The sequence below is a fragment of the Anser brachyrhynchus genome (genome assembly GCF_964034855.1).
Source record: "Anser brachyrhynchus genome assembly, chromosome: 1".
In the NCBI taxonomy this organism is placed as follows: Eukaryota; Metazoa; Chordata; class Aves; order Anseriformes; family Anatidae; genus Anser; species Anser brachyrhynchus.
The window spans coordinates 197501718-197528831 of record NC_137694.1 but is presented as its reverse complement, the minus strand read 5'-3'; the positions used below and the strand labels follow the sequence as shown (position 1 = coordinate 197528831).

The 27114-nt window shown below is 38.1% G+C and overlaps 2 protein-coding genes across 6 annotated transcripts in view; one reads left to right on the top strand and one right to left on the bottom strand.

The window, feature by feature from the left end:
• Positions 1-792: 792 nt before the first annotated feature.
• On the bottom strand, positions 793-14272 carry ANGPTL5 (angiopoietin like 5). 2 transcript variants are annotated; one of them, XM_080575307.1, is made up of 8 exons: positions 14115-14272; positions 12175-12322; positions 11153-11256; positions 10396-10489; positions 9381-9481; positions 4815-4935; positions 3575-3760; positions 793-2995 (listed from the first exon to the last, which is right to left on the bottom strand). In XM_080575307.1, the coding sequence occupies exons 1-8, from the start codon at positions 14211-14213 to the stop codon at positions 2676-2678; spliced, it is 1173 nt and encodes a 390-aa protein (XP_080431433.1). In that variant the 5' UTR covers positions 14214-14272; the 3' UTR covers positions 793-2675. The 2 variants fall into 2 exon arrangements, with proteins under 2 accessions (XP_080431433.1, XP_080431434.1); XM_080575308.1 differs by lacking the exon at positions 14115-14272 and adding an exon at positions 11377-11472 and having other exon boundaries at positions 12175-12300.
• Positions 14273-17251: 2979 nt separating this feature from the next.
• CEP126 (centrosomal protein 126) overlaps positions 17252-27114 on the top strand; it is a 43616-nt gene continuing 33753 nt past the window's right edge. For all 4 annotated transcript variants that reach the window (XR_013946506.1, XM_080579958.1, XM_080579957.1 and 1 more), the window contains exons 1-2: positions 17252-17778; positions 18734-18859. Coding sequence is in view for 3 of the 4 variants with exons in the window: in XM_080579958.1 (XP_080436084.1) it covers positions 17696-17778; positions 18734-18859 (209 nt within the window). In the remaining variant the exon portion in view is untranslated. The remainder of the gene's footprint in view (positions 17779-18733; positions 18860-27114) is intronic.

Here is a 27114-nt window from a genome sequence, read left to right as displayed (position 1 = left end):
GCCAAGAAGGAAGCATAGAGAGAGTGGAATCAAGGATGGGTAGAACTGGAGAAACACAGAATCATTGTTCAAGTGTCCAGGGATGAAGTTAGGAAAGCTAAAGCTTGTTGAATTGAATCTGGCCAGGGATGTCAAGGACAACACAAAGAGCTTCCATAACTTCATCAGTGGCAAAAGGAAGACTAGGAAAAATGTGGTCACACTGCTGAATGAGATGGGAGACCTGGTTACACACGGAGAGACAGCTGAGGTATTGAAAGCCGCCTTTGCCTCAGTCTTTATCAGTAAGACTGGCCTTCAGGAATTTCAGGTCCCAGAAACCAGGTGGAAAAGACTTGAGCAAGGAAAATGTACACTTGGCGGACAAGTTTCCTCAAGTGGGAACACTTGAGGAAACTGTATATTCATAAGTCTGTGGGCCCTGATGAGATGCACCTACAAGGGCTGAGGGAGCTGGCAGATGTGATTATGAGGCCACTTTAATCTCATCTTTAATCATGGTGACAGGGAGAAATGCCCAAAGACTGGAGGAAAGCAAATGTCACTCTAATCTTCAAGAAGGTCAAGGAGGACCTGGGGAACTGGCTGGTCAGCTTCACCTTGATCTCTGGGAAGGTGGTGGAGCAGCTAATCATGGAAAACACTTCCAGGTGCATGAGAGAGAAGAAAATCATCAGGTGTAGTCAGCATGGATTCACCAAGGGGACGCTGTGCCTAACCACCCTGACAAGCTTCTATAAGGAAATGAATGACCAGCCTGGTAGCTGGGGTTAGAGCAGTGGATGTAGTTTACTCAGACTTCACTAAGGCTTTTGACACTGTCTCCCATACAATTGTCATAAACAAGCTGGATGGGCAGAGAGTGAAGTGGATAGAAAACTGGCTGAATGGCAGAGGCCAGAGGGTGACACAAAGTCTGGTCGAAGGCCAGTTACTAGCAGTGTTCTCCAAGGGTCAATACTGTGTCCGGTCCTGTTTAGCATCTTCACTAATGATCTGGATAATGGAGCAAAGCGTACCTACAGCAAGTCTGCAGATGACACAATACTTGGGGGAGTGGTGGATACACCAGAGGCCCACGCTGCCATCCAGAGTGATCTTAACAGGCTGGAGAAGTGGGCTGACAGGAACCTCTTGGATCTCAACAAGGAGAAGTGCAGAGTCCTGCACCTGGGAAGGAAATACCCCAGGCACCAGGACATGCTGGGGTGCACCTAGGTGGAAACCAGAAAAGCAGAAACGGACCTGGGGTCCTGGTGGGCACCAAGTTGAACATGAGCCAGCAATGTGCCTGTGCAGCAAAGAACCCTGACACTATCCTGGGCTGCATTAGGCAGAAGTATCACCAGCAGGTCCAGGGAGGTGATCCTTCCCCTCAACGCAGCACTGGTGAGGCCTGGAGTCCTGTGCCCAGTGCTAGCCTCCCCAGTACAAGGGGGGCATGGAGCTACTGGAAAGAGAGATTCTGTGATCCTGAACTGAAGATGATTTGTACTCACTATCCTAATGCTTATACATAGTATGAGACAGTAAAAATGAAGATTATAGTTTTTAACTGATTTAATTCCATGTGTTGCTACAGAGCTAACCTGCTAAAACTGAAGCAGAGATGAAAAACACTGTGCTCAGTTTCTACAGAATAGGTACTGAGTTCCTGAAACACTGCTGTACTGACAATATTCATATTTTTATTGATATTATCCCATTTTTATTGATAGGAATTCAAACACTTCACACTGCTTAATTTAAAATGTATTTACACTACTCCAATCTTTTGTTCATTATTACATTAACATTCACAAAGTAAATGGCAGTAAGAATGAAAAAGACAATATTGTGCCCATATATCCAAATATTAAAACTCCAAAGGTTATATGAAATATTAGACATTTTCTTTGAAAACAAGTGTCCGTTTTCAGTGAATTGTGAAAGAGACAAATCTTAACGGAAGAGTAAAAACCTGAATATGAAATACATTGACTGTGAAACTTAAGTACAAAATGGACTGTAGTTCTTGCACATCAGGATCTACCTTACTTGTATAAAAATCAGATCCTGACAGTATACAATGCTCAGGATTCACACAATACTCTCAAGGCCTGATTTTTATACAGGGAAGGTATTACAAGGTATACAAGTAAGAAACCTTACATACACTATGACATGAGCCAGTGTAATCTTGCTTGATAAGGAATATAGAAAGAAGAGCTGGTTATGGAAAATCAACCTAAATTGAAAAAAAAAAAAAAAAAGGTATTTTTCCAAAATATGATTACTGGAATGACGGGTATATGATGCTTTAAAGAAAACTTCCTGCATTTTCTTGGCAATTCAGATATGCAGAGAGCATAGAAGAAACACATTCAAAAGTCAGAATTATTCTCCTTATTATAATTTTTCCACTGACTGAAATTGCATAAGAAGCAGATAAACAAAAGCTGACAAACACTAAGCTTCATCATTTATTTCTGAAAATCCTTTTCTTAGGGCCTACTTACTCAAGTGGGAACAGTACAAATGCTGACATTTCCTAATAAAAATGAGTAACTGTATTATGTAAATATCTAATAATGTTTTAAGACTGAACTGTTTTACTGAAAATGAAAAGTGTTAATGTTGCAGTGATACTTTTTCCCACATAACTGCAAGAAGAAAGGCATTTCTATTTTCATAGGTTAATTGAAATATGGATTAAAGGTTCTCCGAATTTTCATTGAAACTGATTTAATTTTGACAGGTTTGTTGTTCACTGTCCATGTATCCCAGTGAATCCCAGTTGCAAGAAATCTACCTGTGTAACGATGAACACCGTTAAGATTTGCAAGGCCACACTGGTTGAACCACCATCCAGTGCTGTCACTGAAGTTACTGCAGCTCTTTACAGGCTGTTGTTTAATAGTGCACACTGGCCTACATCCATCATTATCAACATCAAATGTGCTGAAAGGCATTGAATTCTGATTATCTTCTTTTCTGTATCCTCTAAAGGCATCACCTAAGTGCAAGAGATAAAATAGAATGATGATAAAGGAGTTATTTATGAAGAAACACTAAAAACTTTTCCTCTAAAATTACCAGAAAAACAGATTTCCTCAAAAGCAGTTCAAGACAGCACTAATGAGTCTATAATGTGTTGAAGACACAGGAAAGGAAAAGTATAAAATACTCAGAAGTACGGAAGAAGTGATGGAATATCTTTACCTTCCTGTTGCTCTTAGTGATACACACTAAGTCTGAAGGTAAAGGCTTCTGTCCTCAAAGACAGTGGGTGAAAAAAAAAAAAAAAAAGAAACTAAAAGAGCTGTTAACTGAAGATTTTCCAGGAATGTGCCCAAAGTTCCAGAGTGAGTCATGAGATGAAACTGAATTGTTTAAACACAGACGTCAGTGATTACTGGTTCTATTGTCTTACTAAAAAATAATGTTTCGTACAGATACAGGTAGAATAAGGCACCAACGCTTTCAGAGAATAACTAATACTTTGATAATAAGTGAACATTCTTGCATATTAGTAAACATGAGGCAAAACAAAATTAGAAAAATCTTTAAATTAATTAAAGAAGGAAGTTCTTACCAGCATTTCCTGAATAATGCCCCAAATGGATTTTAAAAGAACATGCTTCATCCTCTATCCAAAATCCATCATACGCTGCATAAGCATGCTTGTCATTTTCTGATTCCAAATCCACATAAAGACTGAAACTAGTTGCTTTTTGGTTTACTATATGAAAAATCTTCCTCAATCCAAGCCAAAATTCCCCTGAAACAGAAATATAATGTATAGTCTATAAATTTCTAGAAACAAAAAGTGTAGCGTCTGCTAGTTTTCTTATTTTTGTTCCTGAATCAAATGTCTGATAGGCATATATTCCTTTGAAAGAGTAAAGAAAGTAGAGTGGTCTCCTCACTTCAGTGGAAAAATCCATGAAAAAATTCACGTGTGCATCATCTTTTTTCTCTGCAACAATATTAGAACTTTGTACACATGATGACTTTCAAATATTCATCTCCAACCTACTTCAGAAGAGTACAAAAACTAGAAGTGCTAAAGGTCCTCTTAACTAAATAGAACTCAGTAGTGCTCCTAGAGACAATACTGAGAAAAAAATGACAGTATGGTATGAAATGCAACAAAGCTCAAACCCTATTCTCGAGATTCGCTGCGCCTGTAAATCACGCTTTTTTCCATGAAAGGTTGCTCCATGTGACCTGAACTTCTTTGTATAGTTGAAAATATGTGTGTTTCATTGCAATCCCAGATAAACTCCTGAAAAAGCAGCTGTTTTTAGGCTAGCTGGATGAGAGATGGCACTAAACAAATTAATACCACAGCAGTGTTGGTATTAGCTACTGAAATATTTCCATTCTCTTTCTAACCATTCCTAATGGTATAATATTGCTGATTTTTCTTTCCTTCAGGAAAATATTTTGCAAGCATTATTAAAACCACATAAGGCTTTTTTAAATCTGAAAAAAGATGGGGAAAATACAACTTATACATATTTCAGGATGACAATATTGCAACATATTAAACACTTCTTGTGAGCAGAATACAATGGCTCAAGATTCCTGTAGGGTGATGTCATTATTGAGAAGATTAGAGAATAGATTTGACGGAGGGGAAAAATAAAACAAACAAACAAACAAAAAAAACTCTAAGTATAACTAGAAGTATAACTAGAATACTTCTTAAGAAACAAGAACTTTATTCTCCATACTCCTAAAAAAAATACACAAGTTAGTGGAAATGTAGCTTACATAAAGACAGCAAAAACACTGGGTCCAAAGCACTTAAGAGTATCTAAAATTAATACCAGATAGGTCACCAAATCCATCCAGATATTCAGACCATGTTCTCTGAAATGTAATGATTCCATCAGTTCTTTTCTGAACTACAGTCCATCCACCTCCTTGAAAATCCATGTCACACAAAACCTAACATAGACATAGATATTATTAAGTATTCTTGAAGAAGCTATGAAGAATAAAATAACATTTTAAACACAATAAAGGTAGACTATTCTGATTCTTGCTAAACAATGTACCTTTCAAATATTTTAACAAAAAAACTTGAACAAAATTAAGTAATTAACCTGCAGTATTTTCCTTTATGTTCTTGTTAGTCTGCTGCATTTGGAGACTTCCTCAACCAGTGCAAACTATTGTGTGCAAATGTCTGCTCACATCAGATGTAAAAAATGCACTTTGATATACACTAATATATATTAATAGCAGCGTGAAGTGGAAGCAACACATAACATCATGTATTACTCTTGCAAAAAATTACAGATAGAGGCAATAATAATGAATATACCTTTATTTCAAAAAAGCAAAATTGACACTACTTCATTTGTGTTCTCCCCTACCATCATACTTTCCTCCCAAGAAAGACTGTCTTTGTGATCCCTGGGAGATGCAGAGCCCTTAAAAGGTGAGGGAATGGAAAAAGTGATAGTGATAAGCCAGTATATAATCATTTATGCTGGAACAGTGGAAAACTGTACATAAAAAGGGGCCCCAATCCAGGAAAGTCTCAATGTGAACATTTAACAGCCTGCAACTGAGCAGTCCCACTGAATACACCGAATCAACTCTCAAATTTCTTGCTTTATGAGACATCGCTAAAATTTGTGCCCAATGGTATGTCAAATGGCAATGGTCCAGCTGCTCTCTGCTCTACTATGGAGTATCACGTTACATGGCACATTTTCTCCTCAGCCCATTTAACTTTAGACACATAATTGAGTTCCCTAAATAGGGCACCTAATTGTGCTTGTCTCTGCTCTAATCCCCCTTCTAGAGAGAAGTGGGCATTCAGAATGTGGCTCTGGGAAACCAAGATCTAAATCACCTTCTGCAGGTGGCAGATACTTCCCACAGTCTACAGAAAGGGCCCTTTAGACTCTTGGCTGCACTCAGGGATTTCAGTTAAGTGCCCAAATTAAGTGCAATGCATCCCAATCACTTTGGGTATTTTTCAAGTATGTCCCCAGTGCCAGTGCTTCATCAGGTCTAACAGGAATTAAACATTCCTGACATCCTAATATAGAGGGGTGCATATTGCACGTTTAGACAGAGCAACCACCTAAGGAGCAGTCTGAGTTTTACATGTTGCACCCCCATGGTGTGTACCACTCAGATACTTGGCATGAAACCAAAGACTTTTCCCTTGGCAGGAGCACATCAACATCATACTCAGACCTTCTGTGACTTAACATCTATGAAAGACAGGCAGGCAACAAAGCTGCAATGTGATCTAATTAATGCAGCTTGGGCAGTCTTGGATCCTCAAGTAAGTCAATGCCACTAGATGCTTTGAGCAATTCTTATAACCCAAATACTGAATGAATCATAGTAAAGGTCATGTGCATGAAAGTACAACTGGAAAATCATTGGCTTTACTCCCTGGAGAATCATGTGTTTATTTCAGTCACCCAAGGGAGGTGGAACTCGAATAAAAAGAAATATGTATGATTCCAAAATGAGTGTTTAGATACAGATACCTAAAATGCATTAAAAATAATCCTATTGACTCATCCATTGTCTCAAGAAGACGATTGCATGCTTGGCTACTCCTGTTACTATCAATCAGAAACAGAAGAGGAGCCCAGTTAGTCACAACGTCAAACCCCGGTCCAATATAAATCAGTGGGAGTGGTGATAATTCTCAGAAGGAGCAGATTTGGGTCTACATGAAAGATCATCAGCTGATTACTTAGATATGGCACGTAAACATACTGCAGCTAAGCAAGAATATGAAATAGGTACACAAAAAATAGTCATTGCTGTATTTCTTAATCCCTTATATGCTGGAAATAACGTGACAGCTTTCTTTCTTAAAGCCTTGTAACAGTTAATCCACTTTACAGCTTGTTTTACGTCCCATATCATGCAAGGTATCCAGGGCATGATTGTGCCAGGTACAATTTAAACTAAATGAGCAAGAAGTTGCTTCTACTGAATATTTTCCCTTTCCACCTTTAGTGTGCATAAGAAATATATTACAAACAACTGTGCAGTTTTGCTGACCCACCCTGGAAGTATCTTTGATTTAAATTTACTCATCAGGAAAGGAATCAGAAAGTGAGAATGATTCAGTTTTCCAGAGGAGAAACTGTTTTTAATTGCCTTGTGTTTGGATGCTCAGACAAAAGGCCATTTGAGACTAATTTTCTGAGATGACAAGGAACCTGCAGCTCACACCAAAACTGCATATTCTTAGGGCTCCCTGAATTCAGTTTTAAATTAGCTCAAGTTAAACATCTAAAATCTATGCTCACTTTTGAAAATGTGCCCTTTCAAACATGAAGTCATGAGATCACGAGAAATTTTTTAAATAATTTTCTTAATTTATCTATATATGCAAATTATTCTAGAGAAATTGTTTTTTTCAGATACATTTAAGGGGCAGCTAATTTTCTATTGCTGAAAAGGTCCTCATTTAAACAAATTGTTTCATACTGGCTTTGTTTTCTGTTTTTTATTTTCTTAATATGGTTGTCTACCTGTTTGTATTATTCTTATTTTGCTAGTCTTCAAATCTTCCAAAATACATGGCTATCAGCCTCTTAAGTGCATTACAATTTATTGTTTATATTTTAATGTCTTGATTTTTTTTGTTCATCCAGCATTTCTCTTGTACTCTTTTTATGCTTCAACACATGCAAAAAATGCATTAAACAGTTTTCCTTAAAATAACATTCTGTAGGGAACACACATCCTTTAGATATTTTTCTCTGAGAACTTTTTGGCACTATTTTTTCATTTCTGTGTAACATCTACCAGACAAGAAATGAGACACTCGTTTCATGAGTGCAGAGATTTCTTCTCATTATTTATTGTTACCTTGTGGTTTTAATCAAATTATTATGATTTTCCCGTTTGTTTCTTGTTCTCCTTAAGGAACCTTTCCACCCATATAACTGATTCTCTGTTCTTTAGACACTGGCAGTAACTTCAAATGTGGAAAAATGTTAAATATACTTTTGAAGTGAAAGGAGCTTTACCATTCCACATGAATTTGCCAAAAGCTATGACCAGACCAAGCAATCACTTTTCTCACATAGAGAGAAAAGTCATACCATCTCTCAGTAAAAGTAATCTGGGTGAGGCATAAATATTTCATCAACAGGATACCCCTCAATCCAGAAGAAAGCAAATGCATTTTTTGCCATGGTTCAGCAGAGGTGAGGCAGACAGCATTTTCTGCATACTTATAAACATGATTATTCTGCAAACACTTCTACCTGTCTTTGCCGTTATTTTACGTGGAATGAACTTGCTGATGAGCTACAGATATTCTCCTTGAGCTCACTACATTGTATAGGGAGAGCAACAGACTTTTCTATCAGGGGTCTACAGAACCAAATCCATTATGTCTTTTGAGATCCCAGGATACTTCTGAAGCTTTTTCATAACAATGCTGAGCTCTTTTTCATTGCATTTTGTAGATTTCCAACTGGCTAGAGATAAAGGGATTCATCCTTCCTTTGTTATATAGAAAGGAAGACTTTAAAGTTAGATATTAAATTTTGCTATTTATTAGCTGGCTAAAATTCCACTTTTTTTTTTTCTCTGAAAAGTAATGACCCCAGCATGTACTGCAAAATTGAAAGTTTGTAAGTGCTGTATCTGCCTTCCCACTATGCATAAGAAATTCCTAAGTAGAACAACCCAAAATAGAAATAAACTGACAAAAAAAAAAAAAGTATTCCTTATGGTTGCATGCATCTGGTCATAGGAAACATGACTTCATGCTGCACTTCATCCTTTCTTCTTCATCTTAAGAATTTATGTCCTACAATGTCTGGATAGGAAGACTATTAAGTTTAGATGCTCTCTACCTTGAGTCTGAGTAATACTGGTGCTCAGACAAAGGCTTAAGCACCTATTTCTCAAGCTGATGTACATCTACACCTATATTTAGATGCCCAGACAATATCACGGTCCAAGCTATAGATATCAGCATCACCTCTCAAGAGAAAGCAACACTATATAGTTGTCCAGCAAAGCAAAAAGTCCAATTTTAGGTCCAAATGGATCAGACTTTTGGCTCTTTACTTTCCATCTCTAACATAGAAGAGAACAGCATTTTTCAATGTCCAAAAGGGAGGCTTGAATTTTTCTTCAGTTTTCCTCTTCTGTATATTTTTCACTGTATTTGAAAACTGATGATGGGATATTATGAGAGATTAAATTTCTTTGTAGAAACTGAGAAAATTTTCCAAATTATAGTAAAGGCAGGCACATTTGGATGTTTTAATACACTTCTTATTCATATGTTGGGATACTGTCAAGGAAAACACTTTAAATCTATTAAATATATTCTAAGTGCATATTCTTAAGTAAATTGTGCCTAACGTGAGAGAGAAATCTATTACCTCAAAAGGATAATTTGATCCTTCTGGATGAATAATGTACAGACCAGTTGGAGTTTTTGAAACTGAACCGATGGTATCTTTAATATCAGTGCAATCCAACCCTAGAGAACAAAGTATTTGATGAAGCTTGTTAGGACAACATGTTAAAAAAAAATACAGCTTAAGCACAGAAATATTAATTTTGTTGGGAACTTATGAATGATCTCAAATATTGCCATGAAAAATTAAAATCATGTTTTGTCATGAATTTACCTTATAAATGAAATTTCTCTGAGCTCCATTAAGCTTGGAAAGAAGAACAAATTGCATTCTATTGAGAAAGTTCTATCTCATCTCAACTGATCTGATACAGAAAGTAAAGATTTTATATCTGGGTCTTATTTTACAGATTGTATTTGGGCAACACTTGTACAGAGTAAAAACACAAATTATCCAGGGAAGGATGTCTTCTTCCTGGAAATATTTGTATCTATATTTACAAAAGCTTTCACATCATAATGTTTATATAAAATGTTCTTTGCTTCTAAGTGTTAAGTCAGGTCTGTGTTAGACTCAAGAAAGCAGTTCCTAAGGTTAGGAGGAGTGCTTAGAGGTAACATTTCCTGTAGTTGGAATAGACACTATAAAGACGAACAGTGTACAAGTGACTTCCATTACATTTGAAAAAAGGGTATTGCAAATGCTGAGCACACTTTATTTCATTACAAAAGAAAGTACCGTTTAGCAACATCAGACCTGAACTGATGAACTAATGATCATGCTTGGTATTTTGCATAAAAATCAACAAGGTGCTAAACAGAATGTCCACAATTATCAGCTTGCAAATTATTTAAACCTGTCCTTACATAGATTCTTACATAGTTCACAAATTTTCCAGATTTTGTGTGTGCATACTAACACAGAATAAATACTGTACATGTTATAATTGCTTGTTTTTGCTTTAACTTGTTCTTTGTTAAGATACTCTTAAAGATAAAAAAGGAGGAGGTCAAGACTAAATGTGAAAAATACTTGCCATGAGATTGAACTGCTTTGTAAGGAAGTGGATCCAAATGCTTTCTTAAAACTTCTGCATTCAGAAGAAGAACTCTGTTCATGAGTTCATTCACCTGCAAGTTTAAATAAAATATCTTTAAATATGGTGCAGTGAGGAATTTTGCATTCATAGGATGTTCTTTTTGGTCCCTAGTAAATAAAATCTGAAGTTCTGATGTGTTAGTGATTTGTAACTTCATTATGTGAATTGATCCAACTTTTCACTTATTGCATCCAAAATCATTTTTAGGCACAACTCTGGTTAATTCAAGAAAAGTCCTTCAGTTAGATTAAGCCTTTTAACCTGTATTGAGTGCACAGTGTTTGTAAACTACTACCAGAGTTAATGATGATATAATGTCATGCATGCAAATACACTGAGACTGCATAAAGCAAGCAATATGCAGGAATGGGCTGTCACTTCCCCTAATGCCACTAGGTTATGTAGCAGGTAACCATATATATATATATATGGTTATATATATATAACCATATATATAACCACATATATAACCAATATATAATCAATATATAATCAATATATAACCAATATAAGGAGTGCTAATTACTCCTCATAGAAATGGAACTCACACCTTACCCAAAGTACAAGTGATGGTGATAGAGATTCTAATTCTACTGTTCTGATGATAAAATAATAATAAAAAAAAAATCCTCCATTAGACAATAAGTGTAGTGCTAAATAATAATAAAAAGCCTTACGATAAAGAAAAAAGTACCTGATTAGAAAGGTAATCCAAGGAAGACTGTTGATCATCCATCATGTTTCTCACCAGCTTTTTTGTGCTTCTTGCGTATTCAACAAGAGAGTTCTGTAAATTTCCTTTGAAAGAAATATGTTCACCCACTTCATTAGCACAAATTAGAAATATTCTTGACCAAATAATGACATGCTTATTTAAGATATCTAAATGAATATCGAAGGTGTTTACCCTTAGGTTACCTAAAAAGATGCTAAGTATCTCAGTCTCGCTCATTGCAGTGCAGACATCTTAAGAAAAGACGACTCTTCATAAGATTTGAAGAATTTCATCTTCAGCTACTCAAATAACCAGTTAGTGGATACAACACAAATATAAATGCAACTGATAAAGGATAGATATGTAAGGTTTCCTACAATTCTACATTTTGTTCATTCACTATTCTATTTACTCATGCTCCTGTTTATCTCCCTGATGCTAAAAATACAAAAAATGAACTTGTCAGGTAATTAATAATAAATTTTAAAAATCATATGAGAAAGACAAGAATTTTGACAAAATTTCCTGAGGCTGGATAGCATCAGTTGATATGTAGTTTGTCAAGGTGATGAATAGAGAATATGTCTTGTATAGGTATCTACAGATGGCAAGCTGAAGTACAATTTCTTCTCACTTAATTTCAGGCACCTAACTCTGATGTTTAAATGAGGGATAGGCACCCTAGTCTTCCTCTCTAAGGAAAAACTACAGATGTTCAGAGGACAACACAGACTTATATGGAATGAGTTGTTGTCTGGATTTGCCTGTTCCCACCAATAATTATAAAGACAAACTAGCATGATAAACTTTGTCATCCCAGCTGCACACAACACCCCAAATCTTCTGAACAATATTCAGCCTGGGCTGATGGGTCAAAGCCTGTCACATGTGCTCAAGAAGATTAAAAAATAAATTAGCGCAGCAAAGCATAGCATAGCAGAGGATTGTGTAGCATGGCATTGCATAGCTTGTTGTGGAGAGTATTCTTTATGAATACATACTGCACATGTACTGTTTTTCCCCTCGTAAAATTTTAGCTTGAACATCACATGGTACAAGGCATTGTTCTTTTTGTTTTGAAATATCTGCGGATTTATTTTTCTCTTCTGCCTTGAGTGGTTCGTCCACAGCTCCAACATTCCTTGTGCCCTGTTGTACCAAACAATGGAGGGGGAAACAAATTGATCATAAATGTATGTTAAATAGCTCAGTCTGCCAAAATGAAGCAGATTACTCCATGGATCTTCCTTTACAACCTGTCTTTTTTTTTTCTTTTTTCTTTTTCTTTTTTTTAAAGTTTTATCAAGCAATACTTGACAGAGCTGAGACCTAGGCCTATGAAGTATCTTCTGCTTAGCTATACCCCACGAAAGTGTCAGAGGTAAAGAATAACCTCTATCACTTTTTAAAATACCGCCAACATTTCTGCTGTGGCATCTCTACCTGTGAGCACTGTGAACTGGAGGCCACAACTCAAAAATGCTTGCGTTTAAGAAGACTACATTTCAGGAACCACCACACCCAACAGACATCTCAAATGCTAACAAAGTTAATTTCACTGGACAGGAGAGGGCTTTTGGATTTACCACTTATTACCAAAACACTTTCACTCTGCAATGACCCTAAATTAATGACTTAGACTCTGATCATGGAAATACTTCCACAAATTGTTAATCTATGCACACAAGTAGTCCCAAACAGATTTGCAGACAAACCCAACATTTAAAATATTTTAAATGCTCTTTCAGAGGAGAGAGTAAGGGGACTGTATTCACAGGGATAAAATATCTGAAATGGTAACAATCAAAGCATTGGCAAAAGTAGTTTCAAACTACTGCATTTATTTATGTCATTTTAAAATAGTATTTTCATACATAATATTTTTTCTTCCACGGTGCCAGGTAACATAATATAAGTGAACGTCTCTGATTCATCACTTAAAGAAAAGCTAAAAGTAATCTCTGAAATATATGTCATTGTAAAAAGGCTAAGAAACATATTCTCGTTTGTCTTTGTTTCTTAATTCCATAATCTCAGCAAGGCACAGTGGCATGCTCCTATACTGCACTTTCAGATGTAAATAGGACCCGTAGAAATGCAAAGATTTTAATGAAAAAGAAAATTTATTCAGACTTGACTGTATCTTCAGCATACTTGTTCTCCTTTCCTGCTTCAGGTTTCTCCTTTTGGTTTTGGCACTACACTGACCCCACTCTGAACAGTTTTTTTTTCCTATTTTTGTTTTTTAAAAGTGAAACTAAATAAATTAATTATCAATAAATATTAATAAATAAGTAAAGGAATTAAATTATAAACAAAGCTATTTTACAAAAAAAAGTTTCTGAATTATTTTAATTGCTTTTTGTGTTTAAAGATAAATAAATGCTAGAGATCTAAAAGAATATGTTTCTTTAATATAGAAATAAGCACAGAATAAAGGAAGAAAAATTCTATAACGGTTATAAATAGATCAATTGAAACTTACAAATAGTTCACTTGAAACCAAGTTTTGTTCCAGGGCTTTACCACAGCTACTCACCAGCTGTTCAGTTAAATACCGTTCAGAAAATATTTTAATTAATAATTGTGTTTTTAAAAAAGCCAACATGAAAGAGGCAATTAAATCTAACCTCAGCAATTCAAGTGAAAACTGTGATGCTGCCAAGACCAAGAGTTACTCTGCCTTTACAGTGATATAGATGAGATTAAAAATATGGCCTAACCACTGAGCTGTGATAAAAGACATTATGACAAAATTTTTCTCCTAATATACTGAATTTCTACAGCTTATTTTCTCTATCTGAAAATACCTGATTCTTCTGTATTTTCATACTTATCCTGAATACAGCAGTCTATATTTTAAAAAGCATTGGCCACTTTTCTGAGAAACTATTCAGTTATATTCACTATCTTATCTCAGCAAAGTAATTGAAAATCTTACCTTAGATGAACAAGGTTTGACATTAGTTATGACAGTCTCTCCCCAGCTGACCAAAAAAATACTAAGAGATATCAATGAAGTTACCCTAAAGCAGTTCATCTTTTACTTGAAGAAATGCAAATGTTTTGACGGGTTTCAAGTTTCTGTGGAAAGGATTGTACACTATGAAGTCCTGAGCTAACTATTCGGGAATGTGTAGAGCACAAAGAGCAGCCAACACATCACTCCTTTAATGCCTGCATTTAATAAAACGTATTTCAGTTGCACAGTAGGTTTTATATACTACACTATTTGTCTCCTGAGAGCAATTACCACTTATTACCTGTAGATGACACATCAAACATACATTGTCATTGTGGTAAAACTGTGACAGATTTTCTTATATGCTGTTTTTGAGCATTGGTATATGTGGTGCTGAGTAGCTGGGACTAATAGAAAAAAAAATCATCATTTTTCGTCTTTTTACAAAGGTTTTCATCATTAAAATAAAGATGTTTACACTGTTGTGGTGGCAGAGCACTACAATTGGCTGTGGAGACAATTTTAGAATATGTCCCAAAAGCAAATTCTATATAGAAAACTGAAAAATATTACTTTCAACTAATATTTTATATTACATTGAGAATTACTGGGAAGAAAATAGCAGTCGTTCAGTCTCACTGGTAGACCATCTTTGGGAACAGTGGTATTGAGAGTGGGACAATCATTCAAATAGAGAAATTTTTACCCCTGAAAAATGTCAAAGTACAAGAGAATGTCCTGAAAAAGAAGAAAATTAAATTTAGTCCAAAGAAACTTAATTAAAACTGTGTAGCAGACACTTACAGTTTTCACACACTCGAATACAAAATTTTGGTATCTTAAAAAATTAGATGTGATATTTTAACCAAAAAGGGAAATTGTCTTGAAAGTTCATGAAGGTCCAAGAGATTTTTAGCTATGCATGAACATTAGAGAATTTGCATTGTATGTGATCTGGCTGAACAAATGAAAGCTCAGCTTCTAGCAGACCACTGAATATATATTGTCTAAAGGACATTGAGAATACACTGTTCAACATCACCTTACGCTAGTACAGCCAATGTTCTAAATTTGTCTCAATGCTGTGGTTCATCTCTGTCCCTGTCTGAAGTTGGAATACACTGGAAATTACACTGGAAATAGCCTTTACCATAACAAGATCTGAAAGCAGTTGCAAGTGGTGGGTTAATCCAATGTTAAATCCAGATTTTAATATTTTTTAATTTTTTAATGTTTTGTTTCAAAATTAATAGCTAAAGGGCACTAAGCACCTGTAACTGGCCTCTTCCTGAGAGGAGAACATTCAGCTGCCTGTGAAAGCTTTAACAACTTAGTTTTTTCAGTATTTCACAAAATCAAACTTTAAATTTGTTCTGAAGTACCACAAAGCACATTATAGTTTTCCAAGATAAGAGTTACTATAATTTTACAAATGCATCAGTTGATGCTTGCCTGAAAAAAAAAAAAAAAAAAAGCTTTTTATGATCCACAGTACAGCCTACAGCCTTGTGTGAAGGTGAAAAGATTTCCATTGCTACCCATAAACGACATTAAGGGGGAATGAATATTTCCTATACACAGAAATGGGAAGAGGAGGCAAATTTCAGAAGGGAATAATTAAAATGATCAGAACCTTGGCTGAACTCCTCCCATGCAGTTACCTACACAGATAAACTGAAGCTTGGACAAAGGCTAAAGGGCACTAGCAGATTAATCCCCCCCTGGAACAAGAAGGAAAGAAAAATGTGTTTCTGCACCAGCATAGCTGTGCTCAGGCTTCAAATAAGATTTGTAATAAATTCAGTCTGTTCTGCACAGATTTAAAAGCTGATCTTGTCACTGGAATATCAGTCTCTAGCTCACATTAAAATTTATGAAACTTCTTTCAAACCAGCTGCCAGAGCAGGACCTTCCATTTTGTAACCACTTGAGATCAGGCTGCTTGCTGTCTCAGAATAATCATACAATTCTCTAATACATGGTCCTCAGCTAGTCATCTTCTCATCCGACAGTCTGAAAGATGTGAATTATTAATATAACATAATCCTAAATTTCAGAAAGTATCCAAGATGAAGCTGTGAGTTTTGCTGGTTAAGGTCAAAATTTGCAGTAAGTCTAAAGCAAGATGCTCAAATTCTGTACTTGTTTCACAGCTCTGATGCAGTCTTCTTTGGGTGACGCTGTTCTCAATACTGATCAAGTCTTCTAAGGCTTCCTAAGTGAAATGCTGCATTTTATCAGGATAACTGGGATATTCAAAGTGTGAGTTGAAAAAACATGTAAAAAGTACCATCTAGAGGCAGAAGAGTGACAACCAGTTTTCCACCTACAACGCAGAAAAGTTCAGACTGGGCAAAGAGGTGAATTTGGGGCTGTTTTTTTCTGAACTAGATGTGAAAGACTTCCATTTTAGGGCCTTTTCAACAGTGATATCTGGGATATTGTAAACATGAAGCATTTTTGGCAATCTGAGCATCAGTGGTCTTGACTGTAAAACGGTACGAGAAACACCTACTTCATAAGCTGCTACAAATATGTGCAAGGGTGTCTGTGGAGAAAAGTATTTTACAAATGCAGAGTAATATTTTTACCCTTCTGGTCAAAGACATAGAACAGCTGCACACTGAAAAAGAGAAGAATTGGTTTAAGCTCAAATACAACAGCCAAGAAACGTCTCGCCAGGAAATCACCAAGGCATTTAGCCTTTTGCTGACAACTCATCCAAGGCATGGCAACATCCCAAGACAACACACCCTGCTTTGCCTGAAAAATAAAATGAAGATTTTTCACTCTTAAGAAGTTTGTTTTTTTTTTTTAACTTTGCAGAAGTATAACCTGTTTAAAATAAAATTTATACATATTTTTACATATCTTTTTATTATTTTGCAAAGTACATATTTTTTTAAAATGTATACAAAATTACATATTTTACGTATTTTTTATTTTTTTTTAATTTACATATCTTTTTTATTTATTTTTCGTTGCGGTTTTTGCATTCTGTGCTCTGAAAAAGTGTTTATCCTGTTCTTGCCAGGTCATCTCCACCAACAGACTCCACGTACGTCCCTGGAGAGATCTGCAAACCCATCAACAGCAACGGGCTCAGGAAGGCGCTTCGTTTGCCCTGCAAAACGAAGGAGAAACGTGGTTGTTCGAGAGACCGGTTTAAAATAAATAAATAGATAAATCAGTTAGCATCCTGCTCTTTGTAGAGAGGCTGGGAAGCCCGGGGAGACCTCCTCCGGCAGCGGGTCCCTCAGGGGGCGGGCAGACACCCGGGGTAGCCAGGGCCCGCTGCCCAGTCGCCCCCAGGCACCTCCACAGCCCAGCCCGGCTCGGCTCTGCTCGGCCCGTCCCGGTTTAAGGCCACCCACGGCAGCACCGCCAAACCGCCGTCCCCTCAGCCGCTGCCCCGCCGCCCCGCCCCGTTGCGAAGGAAGCGGCGTCGCCGGTTGCTACGATGGCGGCGGGGCCGCCTGAGCGAGGCTAAAGTGCCTCAAAAAAAGCCGAAACCCGCTCCCGGTCCCCCCGGTAGGGCGGCGGTGGGTCCGGGTCGCCCCATGGAGCCCGGCGGGGAAGCGCTCGGCCGCCGCCTCCAGCGCTGGGCGGCGGGCGGGGGGGGCGCCATGGCGGATCCCGGCGCGTATCCTTCCTCCGCCGCGGGGCCGGGCGCTGAGGCGGCCGGGGGAGCCCTCAGGGAGCCCGCCCCGGGGGCGGCCTCACGGGCAGCAGCGGGGACCCCTGCTCGCTGCCGAGGTCGTCGGGCTGCCCGGACCCCCTGTGGGGTGGTGGGGTGGTGGGGTGGCGGGGTATGGGGCGGGGGGTATGGGGCGGTGGCATCCCTGTCAGCATTCCCCCCGTCAGGGGTTGCCTCTGAGGTGGCTTAGGGTAAAACTCCTCCGCCGTTGTTTTTAAACAACTCTAACAACAAGCTAAGAGGTCAGCTTTTCCATAATACTCTTCCTTGTTTTCCCTCTTCTCAGAGATACTGCCCTTGGGAATTATATTTTCCATCCTCACTGGGAAATCTGTGTTTTCTTCAGTTTTAAGTAATGGCGTAAGAAGTACTGACACAAGTTGCCAGCTCTGCCTGTACCATACTACTTAAATCGTTATTTCAGTGAGGCGTGACTCTGTGGAGAGCTGTTATTATCCAACAATATTAATTAATTTCACCGTGTAAACAACTAATCCTTTAGATACTAGTGGGAGAGGAGGGGTATTTTTGCTGTTTAAACATCTTCATTGTGATACAAGTATCCATATGGTACAAATTTAGATAAGAACATCAAAATGTATCTTCAAATTTTTTGACATTTTTCATCTGCAGGTATTATAAAAAGTGAATGCAAGCAATCAGTTAAAATCAGTGTAAGTAGTAAAATGCAATTATATTTTTTTCTGGATGAACATTAAGTGAGATATGACCATAATACATATTTATGGGACCAACTGTTGCATAGTTAGTCAAACAGCATATCAGCATTTTGTATCTTATGGATAAAGTTTGCCCTCTCCCAAAAAGACATGTAGAGTCCAACAGGCATCTGGTAAAAAGCTCTTGGATACAGGTCCCATTGTCCTTAACACAAGACTAGGGATGGAGCTTTAACATTTGATTTTGGATGGGATTTAGAAGAAGAACGTTGGGCGTTGAAAGAAGATCAAAAGCTATTTCGGAGTAAGGCACAGAAATATTTGATAGAGACAAACAGAAGAAGAAGGTAAGTAGCTAGGGCTCATTGGTGGGAGATCATAAAAAACTGAGAAGCTTGAGACAGGTCAATATATTTCTCCTGTGTGCATGTTCACTTTGCTAAATAGCCTCACTGCTTTGATCGAAAGGTATATAGTTTTTTTGTTTGTTTGTTTGTTTGTTTTTGTTTTCTCAATAGGACCAATAAATTATAAAGGATGAATATTCTGAGGTACTACTTTTTGGACAGACAGTATAGTCACCTCTTATTGTATAAAATAAAGGTAACTAGGTAACTAGCAGGTCCATCTTGTGGCTCTGATCTGCATTTATGATACACTTCCATTTTTTATTGGTTTCAGTGGATTTTGGAACTCAAATGAGTTTGGATATACGGTAAGAGAAGGCAGGCCATTGTCCCTGCTTTCTAAAGTGTATGCTCTTCTGAGTGCATGGAGCAACAGCTGGACAGCCTCCCCTATGGGATGTGGCTTTGTGATCCCACTGCCCAGTAAGTGCAACGCTAAGTCTCCCTAATTAAGCAGTATATTTTTCATCAAGTTATTATGTACTGATATTTTTAATAGAACTTTGAATATCCTGCATTTCCTCACATGTGAGAATGCAACATCGTGAAATATTCTTTGACAAATGGGTGAAGTAAATTGTACACTGAGATGTTTCAGTGCAGTGGTGTAGATAGTTTGGTAGGCACAGTGGGCTTTTCCCTAGCACTCAGGTCATACTCTCATATAAAAGGGACTGACTGTGTACTCTAGAGACGAATGGGTTCCTCCCTGAGACATTTCAGAGCCAGCCTCAGCCACAGACAGGCTTCACCTGCCTAGTCTACTCTCTGAAATACTCATCCCCCATAGTATCCATATCAGGTGATTTGCTATGCAACATTTATTTATTGATGTGGGTTGAGAAGTCATTAGAGGCATTAGATACTGCTTTTACTGCTGGTTTAGCTTCACAAAAGCCCAGCATAATGTGCTGTCTGCATATATTTTGAAATATAAAGAAAAATGGAAGAGGTAGTAGTATCACCTGGGAGTGATTAAAGACCGTGTGTGATCCACAGCCTTTGCAGATAATAAACTGAGCCTCAGCTGAAAGATCAAATATCTTGTTTAGTGTTCTGGAACCGTACTCCTGTAACACCATGCATCTCAGATGAACACTATTTATCATATGTTGGTCTTGAAATATTATACTCTGATGGAAAAGCAAGCACTAGACAGCCTGCATTATTTTTGATGGACTGGGGTGGCTAAACCAATGCTCATTGATACATAAATACATTTCCATATGAATTCATTGTGGCCTTAAGAAACAGTATAAATCCAAGTTACCCAGGTGAGCCAGTTAAAAATGTAGGTATGGTATTCATAGAAGGAAATTGTTTCCATTTGTGGTAATTGAAAACAAGTATCATAAGCAGTTTAGATGGAAATCTGTGGTGACAAGTCTTCTGCTAACTGCAAATGAGTTAGTTGTCTAATGTTAAAAAGGTAGTGAGGGCATACAGTATTCATAAACCGTGAAATACAATTCAAAACTAAGTGCCATTGCATATATGGTGGAAAGCAATTTAGAAGTCAAAAGTTCATTGAAACTGAATATTTTTTGCCAAAAGTTATGGAGGTAGGAAGTGATTTATCTTCTAGTGGATCAGCCATCAGGTTACGTCTCAAATCTGTGTATGAGCTAAGATCCCTTAGCTTTGTAACACATTGTAAAGGTGTTAGCTATGATGATGGTTTCTCAAGGGTAGCATGACTTCTTTAAGCTCCACATTCTCACCTGACAGCATCCTAAATTCTCCCTGACAGGGCTTGCAGGCATGTGTCAGAAGTTATTCTTGGCACTGTTGCTTTATAATTTATAATTTCAAAACTGGAATTTTCTCTTGAATTTTTTTTCTTTCAAATATACAGAGGAGACAGGAGTGCACTGTATAATATGACAATTTGTTTTCTACTTCTAACCTTCATGCAAAATGGCTGAGGTAGGAAGGGACCTCTGGGTCCATCTGGTCTAACCCCTGCTCAAGCAGAAACACCCAGAGCAGGCTGCCCAAGACCATGTCCAGACAGCTTTTCAAGATCTCCAAGGAGGAGACTCCAGGATACTGTCAGGGTTCTTTGCTGCACAGGCACATTGCTGGCTCATGTTCAGCTTGGTGCCCACCAGGACCCCCAGGTCCATTTCTGCTTTTCTGGTTTCCACCTAGGTGCACCCCAGCATGTCCTGGTGCCTGGGGTTGTTACTTCCCAGGTGCAGGACTCTGCACTTCTCCTTGTTGAATTCCATGAGGTTCCTGTCAGCCCACTTCTCCAGCCTGTCAAGATCCCCATGGATGGCAGCATCCACCACTCCCCTGAGTTTTGTGTCATCTGCAAACTTGCTGTGGGTACACTTTGCTCCATTATCCAGATCATTAGTGAAGATGCTAAAGAGGACTGGACTCAGCATTGACCCCCAGGGAACACTGCTAGGTGCCACTGGTCACCATCCACTGTCATTGGTTTTTCGGCCACTTTTCCATCCACCTCACGGCCTGCTCATCCAACCCATACACCAACAACTCATCTACAAAGATCTTATGGGAGACAGTGTCAAAGGCCCTGCTGAAGTCTAGGTAGCCTATCACCTGGTCTTTCCTCATCTACCAGGCAGTCATTTCACCATAGAAGCTTGTCAAGTCAGTCAACCATGGCCAAATTTAAGGTCAACCTTAAATTTACAAAGCCTCTCCTGAAAAGCAATAGCAGCGAATCTCCTCTTACAAACAGACCTAGGGAAGAAAGAGCAGAGCCTCTGATCTGTTCTTAATCTTGTTTTATTTAGGTTCTTTCTCCTTCTGTTGCATTGTGAAGAAAAACTTACATGTTTGGGTCTTCTCTGTGTGTGTGTGAGTTGGCTTGTTGTTTTTTTTTTTTTGGAAGAACCACCACCAGTCTGTCTTTAAACACGGTTCTACCAACGATGAGGCCAAGTCTGTTAGCCTCTAGTGCCCGACACTTTTGAAGCTAGCGAGATCTCCATATGCAGAGAGGTTGCAAATTGAAGTCTTTTGTTTTCAATCTCTTCTAAATGGACTTGTAATGAAATTTTCCCTGACAGATTGCATTGACCTGTTGTCAATACGTCTAAAATGCAGCAGCTTCAACATTAAAAATGATCCACTTCTGACAAGATGTGCTCCGTTAATTAATGTATTAGTAAAAGAAAAAATATCACTTGCATGGAAAAAAAGCAGGTGTAGCTTTGGAGAGTAGTCTCAAGAACTTAAGTCACAGATCTTTTTCAAGGTGAATACTTAAAAGAACCTGTGTTTACATCCTATCTGATGCCATCAGTTTCTTTGCATCCTTGTACAGACCAAACTCCTTCGTTTTGTATTAACGACAGTCCTTCAACATAATGAACAACCACAAAGATTATCTTCACACAAGTTGCCTGAGTCACTCCTTGATTGTCTCACTAATACATAATGTTGCAATTTCAAGATCAGTTTAAGAATTAAATGAGCTCTGGGGCAGCAGCTGACATATTTTGTTTAAATAACAGTATTTCAGCAATAAGAGCTACTGACTAAGCACATACTTTATATAAATGAATAGGATATCATATTTTGTGTTTATATGCAGGGAACTGTAGCCATCCTGCTGGTACTGCTCTGCAAAGTGCGTATCCCATTTCACTGTGAGGTTACTGGCTGCAGGTAGATGGTTGGGTCAGGAAGCAGAAAATCTTATGCAATTGTGTGCGTGCATTTTTAAATAAACCCTGCAGTCAGCTGTCTTGGGTCAGTGTTTTGAATTACCTTGAAATCTGAATAGCTAACCCATCTGTTGTAATTGGGGAAGGAAATATTTTCCCACTTTGTATCAGTTTTCAATCTACTCACTGCTGTTTTTTCAAAAAAGAAAATAATAATAATTTTCAATGTATGCACAAGCTTTGTGCTCCACCTACTGGCTGATTATCAGTGATTATTTAATAAAAACTCTTTAAGTTCAGTTTTTGATAGAGAACCACAAACATTTTAGTGCCAGAAATGGGAGGAAAATGTTAGCGCCTGGCAAGCAGAGGAGACCAAGCGTTAAGAATTTGGTATTGCTTTCTACATGAGAATGAAACTGCAAAAAGCAGCGGTCAGTGCAACCATGCCGACCTGTAATCCAGCGCTGCCGCTGCTGCGGAAGGGCCACAGGATTGTGCTGACTTTGCAAGGTCTCGGGCTGGGGGCTTGTCAAGCTTGCTCTGTCTGAACTTCTCGTGACCTGCCCGCAGCTTTATTTTGCGTGCTTTAGCTGGAACAGCAATTTTTCTAATTGACCAGGTGTCTGCGGCTAATTTATTTCGCGTTGTTTGTCTTTTTATGGTATGAGCGTGGTTTTATACAGATAGCAGTAACAAGCAGCTATCTGTGCAGAATGAAGTATTTACGACTAACCTGATGACACAGCGCAGAGAAACACAGGCCTGCTATGAGAGCAGAGGTCTCAGGATCTGGAGGCGCAGGTTGCGGCATAGAGGAGTGAAGGCTCGGGATGATAAGAGCTGGCACACAGGCTTGGCACTGGAGACCCCGCAGCTATAAACAACTCACCGCTAGTCAGTTAAAGAAATGCAGACCTGGAGCTGGCATAACTGGCTTTAGGGGTAACAGAGAAGAATGAAATAGCGTGTGATACGTGTAAAAGGTTCCCTGTGTGGACTGTTTGGATGGACTGTGGAGCTGCAGATCCATGAAGGAAGAGCAAAGGTGTAAAAGCATTGCAGCAAACATAAAAATGACTCCAAGTGGATCCTGAGGTGAGGAAGAAGGAAGTGTTAGCAAGAACATCATATTGCTCCTGCTGAAGGGACTCCAGATGCTGACAACTCACTGCAACAGCCCAGGAGCACCAGAACGAAACTACCAGCCTTGGGACCCAGAAGAAAAAGGGAAGAGTGAGCATAACGTCAGAAAATGGGAAGAAATTAAGAGTGAAACTCTTATTTAAGAGTTTCATCCATTAGTACTATTGCTGAGGCTTTCTCTGTATGGAAATATTCCAACTGTGTTAGTATTTTTCAATCACAATTATATCTGGGCTAACGGTGTCCAAATTAGTCCCTTAAGATTTGAATTATCCTAACAAAAAGTTCTTGGCTTTATATAAGGTAGGCTTCGTTTTTGCTGATAAATGAGATTTGGAGCGCAGCGAATTGGTGGGTAGCGTGGGCAGCTCTGCTGTGGACCCTTGGGGCGTTTTGGAGCACAGCACCCGTGAGCCCTAATGGTCAGTCCTTCTGAAGCCCGTGCAGCAGTTTGGGGCTGTCCCTTTTCATTCAACATACGATCATCACAGAAGATGAGGGAGTACAGTTAATGTGTATTCCTATGGCCCCGGCGAGTATTTCGTTTAAATAAAATAATTGATTTATGAACAACCTCCACGGAACCTTTTAATGATACAGGGTATTTCCTGTTTGCTCATGAATAACATTTGGACATTAAGTGGACATTAAGTGTACAAATACCCTTCCGCATCAACTTTAAATTATTGTGCACTGGTTTGCAAAGCAGGTATGACACAGGGTATTTGTATCCTAATGAAAATCACCAGCTCAGTATCAAAAGACTCATTTCATAGTGCTCCATATGCACTGTATATATTCCTTTTTTTTTTCATCCAAGGCAGTAATAAGCATTTAGTCCACCTATGACTGTAGCATCCATCACTGCACTGTGAAGGTAATTTAATAAAATTAACCAGGAAATAGTTTTACCATCTGGTTACACTGTTTTTAGCATGAAAATACCTTCCACATAATGTCTGTATATGCGAAGCTGCTAAATCTTCTAAGTTTCGTATTCCAAATTTGCTATAAACATTTTGGCAGCCGTTGCAAAAATTGCTGCACCAGTGGATTGTTTATAGTAGACAGAAAAACCAGGTTAAAAAAACACCAATCAGGAAATTCTTCTGCTAACTCCCCATCTTAAAGCCATACTCTTTTGCCAATATTACATCTGTGATATGAACCTAAGTTGGTGGCTTAGTCTGGTGGATGAACAAACATTTGTTTCAACTGGTTTTCTGTAAGATGTCATTGTGCGTTTGTTAAATGATTTCTTTTACATAATGCACCTGGGTCTCCCAATTTACATTCTGTAAGGTCAAGAAGTTAATGATGCAGTCTTCGCTGAGTATCTTTAAAGATACATTTCCTTCCAATTAAAACAAAATGCTATTTCTCCCTCATGTCTTACTCCAAACTGCATCAGCAATTGGACCTTCCCATTTCCAGCTATATGGAACAAGAGTATTTTTTTAATTCCAGCTGTAAGGAATGTGGAAGAGCGCAGCTATGTCATACTCCAAAATCCCTTTAAAAATAAATAGCGAAAGGCTCTGTCAGAATTTGCTCGTTCCTTTTTGGAGTTATACTCTGGAATTATTCCAGGTGCAAAGTTGTAGAATTTCCCACATGTCTGAATTTAACAGCTATAGTTCAACTAAAGGCCTTCTTGAGCAGCTTCTAGAAATATTAAGGAGATGGAGAAGAATGTTTTTAAAATACTTTCTGGGGTAAGCAAGTCTGTTTCCTCGATTGTGATTTTCCTACACTTTGTCAGCATAAAGATGTATAATATTGCATATTTCTCTATTTAACCCAAGTGAAACACAGAAATACTGAAAGCTGAAAATAAACTCTCATTCTATTTCTGAAACTTCTAGATTATATGAGCAATTAAAGTTATGTGGGTATATTTCTCTGAAGGGTTTTTCTGGTTTTGGATAACTGCTTATCCAGCTTCACCTCATGCCTCAAGTCAAATCATTCCTACTTGCTGAGAAGACGTTTTGCAAATGAAACCTGCAGTGTTGGGATCATGTTTTAATACTATTGTTTCTGAGCACCAGGCAGCACTTCTGTGCTGTGCAGGTGAGGGAGCACTGGCAGAGGTTGTGGAGTCTCCTCCTTGGAGATCTCCAAAAGCCACCTGGATGTGGTCCTGGGCAGCCTGCTCTTGGTGTCCCTGCTTGAGCAGGGCTTGGACCTCCAAACGTGCCTTCCAACCTTAACTATTCTGTAATTCAGTTTTTGTTTGCATAAGTCAGTCTGCTGTCTTATTCTTCATTTGGGCTATAGAGCTTTGTAATTCTTCATCTCTAGAACAGATCAGGTGATCCTGCTCAGCAGGGGGTTGGATGAGATAATCTTCAGAGGTCCCTTCCAACTTCAGCTATTCTGTGATTCTGTGATTACCCTGAATTACCTAGAAATTCCTCTGGATTTTTGAAAGTGTAACTTTATTAAGTGTTATTTGCGACATAAGGTTTGAATAGCTGCATGGAAGCCCTCTACAGTACATTTCCACTTCAAAAAATACATGTTTTGCCTTCACTTGCTGTTAATTCAATAATTGGTCCATAAAATTGGGAAATCTCAGACATTATATTCCGTGTGTTTTGACAACTGTACATATTTGTGTTTTCAAAATAGCGAAAGTTCTTTATGTATCTGCTACTCTTTGGCTTTCAAGTGTAATAAAGTGAATAAAGTGGATATGCCTATAAAAGTTGTATTTGGGAATTAGTTGGCTATTTTCCTATTTTTTTAACTACTGTGCACTTACAGCCTTTAGACTTCCAAAACCCAAACCTACTATTTCAAATTATTTTTCTGTTTGTTTTCACAGGTGAATAGGCAGCATTTTGAAGGGATACTAGGGAGTTTAAAGTTGAATATTTGAACTTTTTCCCTAGAAAGAAAAGGGAAAAATAAATCAAATAGCCTGAGTTACGGAGTAACTCTGTTGAGGAGCAGCTTTGCTTCCAGTTGTAGTGATTCCTGCATGGCAGACTTGTTAGAAGTTGAACGTGACAAGTTATGTATTTAAGTATCGCTTTGTCTGTGGAGGCACTGTGCCAATAAGTTTACCGATAGAAGGTATGTTTTACTCAAGGAAATAATTTAAGTTTGTCAGCAAAAGTTGATGCTTTTGTCAGCAGGAAGAAAAATTCCACATAGCTTCAAGAAACTTGTGCCTACAGAAGGAGAGGTTTGTGATATGTTTGGTTTTTTTTTCAATCAGAATGCGCATTGCTTTCCAGCTGGTCAAAGGACATATTTTAAATATATATGATATTAACAACAGATTCAGTCAGTCATAGTTTCACATCACTCTGTTATCCCATTTTGTGCTACTAAACTGATTGTCTTTCAGGAAGTTTCTCAACTATTGGAAGTTGTTACTAATTCTTATGTATTTCT